The sequence below is a fragment of the Theropithecus gelada genome, chromosome 11 (genome assembly GCF_003255815.1).
Source record: "Theropithecus gelada isolate Dixy chromosome 11, Tgel_1.0, whole genome shotgun sequence".
Classification (NCBI taxonomy): Eukaryota; Metazoa; Chordata; class Mammalia; order Primates; family Cercopithecidae; genus Theropithecus; species Theropithecus gelada.
Window position 1 is genome coordinate 26,318,887 of NC_037679.1, and position 9,570 is coordinate 26,328,456.

Sequence of the window (9,570 nt, forward strand, 5' to 3'; positions counted from 1 at the left end):
TTTTATCATTGGTTTTCCTAGAGTTTGATAGTAGCCAAAAACCCCTCAGAATTTAGTTTGTTGCTTTCTTGAGGACGGGATAATGGAGATAACCATCCGGGAGGACTGAGGGATTTGGCAAAGAAGCTTTGTAGCTTTGTGCCATTCTGCAGTGTGCCAGAAAGAAAAAAAAAAACACAATATAAAATTTGAGCTGTATAGAAAGGGATTGCCAGTTCAGAATAAGGAAGGCAGAGGCACAAATAGGTTCTATTGCTGGGGCCTAGAAATTATTTAAAGTCTATATGAGAAACTTCTTACTGGCATTTCCCCCACCCATTTTCTGCTTTGATATATTTATTGAGCACTTTGGTATTATGCAAAACAGGACAGAGGAAGAGGCCCATGCCATATCTCTAGAAATATCTTCCCATGTTGACAGCAGTCAACCAGTATGCATTGTTGATATAGTTACTCAACCAGGTAGTTAGCATTCTAATTGAATTATGATCTAGTTCGATATTCATGACTGTTTGAACATCAGAACCACCTAGGAAACTTTTTAAAAATTGAAATTGCTAGTTCATGGCACCATTTTGTCCATAATAGCAATATTTTAGATGCTTTCCTGAAAGCAGATATATACTCTATTGTAATTATTCTTCTAATCTACCAGTTTAGTATGCAAATAAAGGGAAGGGGAAGTTAGTTTGGTACATTTATATTGTTTTTGAAACCACGCTATCTCTCAGACGTTTTTTTTTTAAGTCAGTGCTGGAACTTTCTTGGATATCAACATTGAGTTTGCCAATCTGCAGTATCTGAAGTCTCTCTTTCCTCCCGTATTTTCAAATTGCTGGTTTTTCAAGTTGGCATTCAAGTCTTTTGTTACCTCTCCTGCATTTCCCTGTGTATTCTAAAAGATTGCTGATGATAGAGTTGAGATCATATAATGATGAATAATAGCTACATGTGAATACTTAGTGTGTACTAGACATTGTCTTCAACAATATATGTGCCGTTTATTCTGCTCTGTATAGCTCTAAAAGATTTATAATCCTCATTTTATTGAGTGAGAAACTGAGGTGAGAAACAGGTTCTTGCCTAAAGTAACTTGCACAAAATCATACATTTAACAAGTAAAATGGTTTGAACCATCATCCATGTGACTCCAAAGCATTATACTTTCTTTCCCACATTTGCAAGAATAAGCAGACTTTTAAAGTACCTAGATGCCTTCTCTGGCTTTTGTCCTATGTTAGCTTTCAATTTTCTCCCTTTATATTATTTTCCTGTGAATTCATGTATTTCTTATTGAAGACAGAAATAAAGTAGGGCTTTTGGAGGCACGTTTCTCTTTCCTTTGATGAATTGTATATCCGCTAATAGTACTCCATCTTTATTAAGCAGTGGGTCTGTCTTCACCTCATTTTTTTATTCTTATTTTGAACTTAGTTTAAAAATATTTTTTTGCTGCTTTTAGTGAACTCCAAGGAGAATCATGCATGTTATTAGTCTTTTTAGCTGTTATCTCTGTCATATCTTGTATTTATGAAAGTGATATTGAGGAACTTTATGGACTCTTCTTCCATACCCTCTGCATTATAGGTGCTGAGAGTGGATTATCAGTTGAAAATATATTCACCTTCAGAAATGATAGTTGCCTTGCTGCTGAAAGAAACTTTATGGTTCACTTAGTATTTCATCAGGTTCTTCCCTGACCTTCGCTGAAGAAATAACAATGACACCAGCAAAAATAAATTATATCAACTTAGAGAAAATATAATGTATATTATATTTCAAGTTTACCATGTCTGTCTGTTGCTTTTCTTGTAATATTTCAGGTGATTTCTTAAAAACTTTGGAAGACCCGGATTTGAATGTGAGAAGAGTGGCCTTGGTCACATTTAATTCAGCAGCACATAACAAGCCATCATTAATAAGGGACCTATTGGATACTGTTCTTCCACATCTTTACAATGAAACGAAAGTTAGAAAGGAGCTTATAAGAGAGGTAAGTTAGATCACGCTGTTTATCTGAGCTTGTCTTTAACTTCAGTATTATATATCCACACATTCTTTTTTGCTTTAACAGGTAGAAATGGGTCCCTTTAAACATACAGTTGATGATGGTCTGGATATTAGAAAGGCAGCTTTTGAGTGTATGTACACACTTCTAGACAGTTGTCTTGATAGACTTGATATCTTTGAATTTCTAAATCATGTTGAAGATGGTTTGAAGGACCATTATGATATTAAGGTAAGATGTTTGTGCCTATTTATACAATGTTTTAGAAGAAGACTTTGCTAGAGCAACTTTCACCCTTGTAATTTACTCATGTGTCTGAGAAAATCAGGTTGTCTGTCAAGATTTTGATAAGCATGTTGTAAACTATAAAGTGCAAAAGTAATAGGCAGTGTAACACCAGTTGACATGTAAGAAAGATCCAGAACCCTTTTTATTGGAGGAGGAAGTGGCAGTGGATGCAAAATGCTCTGTGCCCACTTGCTTAGTGAATCCCGACAGATTTTGCTGTTTAAAGTATAAATCTGTAAGTTTTTGGCCTGACTTAACACTGGACCATAGTTGCTACCCATGGAGGGTTTTCTTAGCATTGTCTTGATTAATTCTCCTGAGCTACCTTTGGGGCTAGTCTGAATTGTAACTGTATTATTTACCTGAAGGAGGAATTTTTGTTTTCCAATATAATATACTGTGTTTAATACCAAGAATTTTGTTAGAGGACATGGAACTTTTCAGATATACAAAGCAATCTGTAGAAGCAACTTGAGAGAAATCATACTGCATCTTATGTTTGGATAATGAATTTTGCGTATAAGTGTTCTTTGTTTTCCTGTGATGAAATGAACATCTCCATTTAAAATGTGAACAGTAAAAGAGTGATTTGAAAAATAAAAAATGCATGCATTGTGTCTTTTTCATCTACTCTTCCATTTAGGGCTTTTGGCCAAGCATGGCAGAAGTGGTAACTCAGTGGTAATTCAGCCATACTACCCAAACTCCTACTCTTAGGTTTCCATGTGTGGTAGTGACCTGAGCCTCTCAAAGTTTAATAAAGAGAGCCCCCCAACCAAGAATTAAAAGGACGTGCTTGTTTAATTCTATGAGTTTATAGTCCAAGAGAAAAAGGTTTATGGGTTATCAGGTTTTGCATGGATTAATCTGAATAACTGGTCAACTCTGTTATGATAGTGGAAACTTATTTCGAAACTTGTGTTCCAGCTCAGTAATATTCCAGTTCAGTGATTCTCAATTCTGGTGCACATGAGCTTTTCAAAAAACAAACAAACAAACAGAGTCTGTGGCCGTATTCTGACAGGTTCAGTAAAACTCTGGGGATGGGACTTGAAGAATGGGTATGTTTCTGAAGCTCTCTGGATGATTCTAATGTGCAACCAAGATTGAAAACCACTTTTCTGGTTCTCGTATCTGTTTGAGACAGATGTCTCAAACTTTATCTGAGTTAAGTGCTAAAGAGTCCTCACCTATAATATGCTGCTCAAGAGACCTCACCTAAAATACAATCTGGTGAGGTCTCTTTAGCACTTAGATAAGGTCTGAGACAAATCTGTCTGATTCTGATTGGCAGATTACATAAAAAGGAAGCTTTACTTTGCATGGTATTTTCCTTTAAAGGATATGTCAGAATTTAGAATTTTGTTTTTAGAAAATGATGTCAAATCTAAATTCTTTTTTATTCCTAATAGATGCTGACATTTTTAATGTTGGTGAGACTGTCTACCCTTTGTCCAAGTGCAGTGCTGCAGAGGTTGGACCGACTTGTTGAGCCATTACGTGCAACATGTACAACTAAGGTAAGAAATGATAAGTATCAACCTAGGTCAGACTTGGTGTATTGGGGATTCCTAGCCAATTCTTTTCTCTAGCTTTCCAAATATAAGTATTCCAGTGCTCTATGTAGCAGTTGGTTTAAAAAGTTGACCTATTGAATACTGATGTTTTATAAAACTTAGCACTGTTAACTGCTATTCTTAAAAGTTTTTGTTTATTGCTATATCAATATAACATTTTGAAGTACTGATATATGTATTTGAAGTACTGATATGGGATAAAATGTGATCAGGCAACAAAAGAGGAAGTTTTTAATTCTGATTGGAAGGGGAGTCATAGAAGGCTTCATATTAGGGTGACAACATTTGCAGTGAACCTTGAAAAATCCAGATTTTTTTTTTTAGACCAAGAAGATGAAACAGGCTTTGAATAAAGACCTGGAGATGTCATCATATGTTGTGTTTGAAAAAGTGTCTAATAGAATATAGCAAAGAATAGGGTAGCTAGAGTAGTACTTTCTTGATGGGGGCCAAAGCGTGGGACTTGCTAAGCAGATAGTTGAAAAAAGAGTGTCCTGCTCTCTTTGTTACAGTCATGTGGGTCTAGATTTTCTGTTGTTATAATGGTGCTTTGTGTAAAATATTCCCTTAAAAGAAAAGGAGACAACTTCTTTAAAAATAAGTTTAAAAACAGTTGTGCTTAGAATATAATATGCCTTATGGACCTACGAGAGTAACTTTTACCAGGAAGATCTTACATGCTTAAATTTGTTCATGTAAGAGTTGTCTTTTATAGCATGTAATCTAAGTTTACTCCATGTTACAGGTAAAGGCAAACTCAGTAAAGCAGGAGTTTGAAAAACAAGATGAATTAAAGCGATCTGCCATGAGAGCAGTAGCAGCACTGCTAACCATTCCAGAAGCAGAGAAGAGTCCACTGATGAGTGAATTCCAGTCACAGATCAGTTCTAACCCTGAGCTGGCGGCTATCTTTGAAAGTATCCAGAAAGATTCATCATCTACTAACTTAGAATCAATGGACACTAGTTAGATGTTTGATCACCATGGGGACCATTACAGATGACCATACAATGCACTGAATTGACAGGTTAATCATAAGACATGGAAAGAGAAGTGTCTAAAAGCTTCAAAATGTTCCACTTTTTTTTCCTTCGTGGAGACTGTTTGTTTGGCTTTCTTCCATTGTTGTTTTTGTAGCATTTATTTCAGAAATGTGTATTTCCATAATCCAGAGGTTGTAAAACCACTAGTGTTTTAGTGGTTACAGCAACATTTGAAATGGAAACTAAAAGTTAGGATTTTATGGAGTATGGAGATAAGGTCCAGTATCTATTTACCCTGTAATGTTTAGGATTAAAATGTTGAAATTTTGTGACCATGAATTTCTTTCTTTTATAAATTTTCTCGTTTAAAAATCAAAAATCTTGCAAAACAAAAACCATGTTTCTTTTTCTTGTACAACTTTTTGTTTTCCGCAACACAAATTGATTTTTAGCTGGCAGACAAGAATATCCATATAAGATTTGTTACCATTTCAGAGGGTTTGGCAATTTTTAAAAGATAATAAGGTATCATTTTAAAGTATGAAAATTAACAATATCCCTGTTGCGCACACTAATTTTGCATGAGCAAGTTTACAAATATGTATTGTCTGTAAAGCAGCATGTGCAGATTATTCATAATATAGAAGTTAAAATAAGTATTATTAGTGCAATTTTCAGATATTTATTTTTGCACAGAAAACACATTATCTGGAGAGAAAGAAAGGAGAATTTTCGAGACTTTGGTTTTCTTAATGCCAGTGTGAATTTGCAGATGTTTTCAGCAAATCGAGTCACAATAACAATTTGCCACTTTTTTCTATTATAAATCTTCTTACTTAAATTTTGAGTATTTTAAGTGCTCAGTTTTTCTCAGTTACCCATTTGTGTGCGTGTGTTTCCACTTAGAAATTCTTAAAACCAGATTTTTCTTTCATTCCCTTTGGATGTCTACATTCCTTATCAAAGGATATAAATACTGTGTATGCTTTTGAATTTTATTTTTAGGAAAATTCTGAAGCCAGCTATCACAGCTTTGTTAGCTAATAATAGTATTTTCTTTTAGTTGAGTTAGGTTTTTCCCCATCTCCTGTAGAGCTAATTTACATATTGTATTTGCTAAGTGTTAACTACTTTTCCTGATTAAGGGATCTGTGCTGGGGAACAAAGCTTTTGCAGTACCTTATATTGTAGTTAAAATTTTATTTAACATATCCTTCAGTGAGCTCATTTCACACTGTAGCCTCTTCCTTCAAATTTGTGGTGCTCCTGTAACAGTAAGAACTAATTCTGAAATAAAAGACATCTCCTAATGCTGTGCAAACATAGTTTACATGTATTGAAGGAGGCAGTTGTTAAATTGAGTGACCAATTTTAAGCAATCAGATATTTGAAAACTGCACCCTTTATTTTTGAAACTGTGAATTAGAAACACTTCCTGCTGTATTACTACCTGCTTTAACATCCAAATATACAGTGATTTTAAATGATAACATACTGTGGTTATTAGATTAACAGCTTGATTTTGAATGTTCAGATGATAATGCAGAAGACATCACTACTAGTAAGGATTTTGACTAGTGCATTGATGTTGAAGTTGGTGCCATTTCAAAATGTGGCAGGTGATAATCTTATACCATAATTTGCATAAAACTGTAATAGAAGTTTATTTTGAGATGTTAGTATATTATGTACTATGCATTTCTGTGGTATAGATGTTGTGGATATATTTAAGTATTTGGTTACATGGTTTCACAATAAATTACAATACTGCAGGCTCTAGGACTGAATAGGAGACTGACATGCATATGTTGTGTGAATGAATGTCTTAGTTGGGTAAAGTTAAATCCAAATACTTCAACCGGCTTTTTCTTCAGTTTGTTTGTTTTTAACTTTCAAGATGCATGTTTTGTTTTGTTTTCCTTTGTTTTTGTTTTGCAAGCCAGCTCATTTTTCTAACAGTTGAAATTCTTTTAATACTAAAGAAACAGATACTACTCTCTTATGGCTTTAGTGTTTATATACCTGTTTATATGCATACATTAACAAAATTAGTAATAGCAGTGCTTAGAATTTCAATGCTGAGTCATACTGATGATTAACTCCATACTCCTAGTGGTGATGTGGTCCAGATACTGGAATGGAAGTGGCAGGGTGTGGAGTCCAGACATAGTCTACCACTCATGCTACTTACTAGTAATATTAAGGTGTTGTACTTAGCAATTCTTCACATGTGGGTTCCTGAGGAGATCTAAAAGTTAATACAAAACCAAGCTGTTTATTGATTTTCATGAGAAAACTTAGTTTAGGTCTACCTGATTTATTTTAAAAGAAGGCAGAAAGGAAATTTGGTATGGCAGGGTTTAACCTAAAAGGTTATTTATAAAATCAATAGCACTGAATGATAATTTTTTTAATGATGGTCATATATTTTATTAATGATATCTGAAAGTTGCTTAACCATTAGAAATTAGAATTATTTAAGGGTTGGAGTATGATGATTTCATCAAATGTTTGAATATTTAAATAATTTTTATGTAACCATAATTAAACCAAATTAGTCTTTTTTTCTTCATACTTTTCTTTGGTAGTGAAGAAATAACATAGGGGCATATCTAATTAACCAGTTCCAGTGGGTATTGCGATATCTTTATATCTAGTTCAGTCTCAAATGTATGAATATGATTATATAGTCATGATTGAAGTTCAAAATGAGGAAACATACAAAATCCTCAGCCATTGAAAAATTCAGTTAACTTGTTTATACTCCTGTAAGCTGTAATTAGTCACAAGACAAAGTATATAGTAATACTTTGTAATGAAGTAACATTTTCTGCCCACATTAATTTTACTAAAGACCTAAATTGTTAAAATTAGTTGGCAGTCTCTAGATTATGCTTAGTAAGTGTTTTGAAATTAAAGACTTTAAACATTTCAGCAAGTAAATAATTGGATTCTAGCTCTGTTTTAAATTGAATCCTAATTTTCAAACCACTGCTACCCCAGATTCATACCTGTTTTTGAAATCTTGTTTATGGAATGGAAAATTGACAGTATGGTAATAGTTTATTTACTGATTGGACAAAGGATATTCTGGTTTTAACTGACTTTTCCATTTAAATAAAATTCATTTGATAATTTTGGTTGCAAAAATGGAACACAGTGGAAGTATTTGGCTACAGGCTACCACAGTCTCATCAGATAAGACTGTTTTCTAAAAGGAAATGCAAAATGAAATCATACATTTTCCTTTTCCAATACAGTAAGTTGCTTGTTTTCCTATTAATACTAGAAAATATTTTGTAAACACCTTTGCTGTAGTTTCAGGCAAGATCTCTCAGCAACATGTTTTTTGCTCTTTTTAACTTGGAAAGTTAGCTCTGAATCAGAAAACTACTGAAGGGAGTAACGCATATAATTTTACTTTGTTGGACCCTATAATGCCAGTGCGTCACGTTTCAGAAGGATTTTTAGTAGACAGAAATGCCTACTTTTGTTTTTGGAGTCTTAATACCCTGTCCTCTTCATACCTTATTGGTGGTGATTTTAGCAAGTTTAATTATTTTGCTGAGGTCTTAGAGAAAGCTTATGCTATATGAAATGACATTGTTTCCAGATTAGGAAGTATTGGATTAATTTGCTATTGCCAGTAAGTAATGGTAGATGGATATTGAGTGATTTTAGTCTAGAATACTCTCACAAAAATAGTAAAGAATTGTACTTCAGGGCCGGATGGCAGCTCACGCCTGTAATCTCAGCACTTTGGGAGGCCAAGGTGGGGATCACTTGAAGACGGGAGTTGGAGACCAGCCCTAGGCAACATAGTGAGATCCTGTCTCTACCAAAAAAAAAAAAAAAAAGAAATCAACAAAATGCAACCAAAAGAATGGATGAGATGGCCCTAAAAGAATGAGGATTACATTTAGTGAGAAGACATGTGGGATGAAATACCTAGTGAACAATATTTAAGGGAAACTGAAGTGCAAATACCCTCACAGGTTTGTTTTTGTGTTTGAAACAAGGTCTCACTGTTGCCTAGGCTGGAGTACATTAGCACGAACATGGTTCACTGCAGCCTCAGCTTCCTGGGCACAAGTGATTCTCCCACCTCAGCCTCCCGAGTAACTGGGAGTATAGGTGTGTGCCACCACATCCAGCTAATTTTTTTATTTCTTTATAGAGATGGGGTCTCATGACCTTGTCCAGGGTGATCTTGAGCTCCTGGGCTCAAGCAATTCTCCTGTGTTGGCCTCCTAAATTGCTGAGATAATTGCAAGTGCCTCCTTGCCCAGCTGTGTGTTGTTGATTTCTTTTTTTTTTTTCTTTTTCTGAGATGGAGGCTTGCTTTGTCTCCCAGGCTGGAGTGCAGTGGTGCAATACCGCCTCACTGCAACCTCTGCCTCCTGGGTTCCAGCGATTCTCCTGCCTCAGCCTCCCAAGTAGCTGGGATTACAGGCTAGTGCCACCATGCCCAGCTAATTTTTGTATTTTTAGTAGAGATGAGGTTTTGCCATGTTGGCCAGGCTGGTCTCAAACTCCTGATCTTAGGTGTTTCACCCGCCTTGGCCTCCCACAGTGCTGGGATTACAGGTGTGAACCACGTCGCCCAGCCAGCTTCTTAATTTATACATCTAGCCCAGTCCATGCCCCTGTTTCAGACTATTACATCCAACCACCTGCTGTACATCTCATAAAGGTATCTCAAACACAGCATGTC

The 9,570-nt window shown here is 35.1% G+C and overlaps 1 protein-coding gene across 4 annotated transcripts in view; it reads left to right on the plus strand.

Moving 5' to 3' along the window:
• Positions 1–6,643, plus strand: part of CAND1 (cullin associated and neddylation dissociated 1) — a 46,241-nt gene extending 39,598 nt beyond the window's left edge. For 3 of the 4 annotated variants that reach the window (XM_025401431.1, XM_025401432.1, XM_025401434.1), the window contains exons 13-16: positions 1,824–1,993; positions 2,075–2,239; positions 3,709–3,816; positions 4,619–6,643. In XM_025401431.1, the coding sequence (XP_025257216.1) occupies positions 1,824–1,993; positions 2,075–2,239; positions 3,709–3,816; positions 4,619–4,843 (668 nt within the window). In that variant the 3' untranslated portion in view covers positions 4,844–6,643. The remainder of the gene's footprint in view (positions 1–1,823; positions 1,994–2,074; positions 2,240–3,708; positions 3,817–4,618) is intronic. The other variant, XM_025401430.1, reaches the window with a different exon arrangement.
• The last annotated feature ends 2,927 nt before the right edge of the window (positions 6,644–9,570 follow it).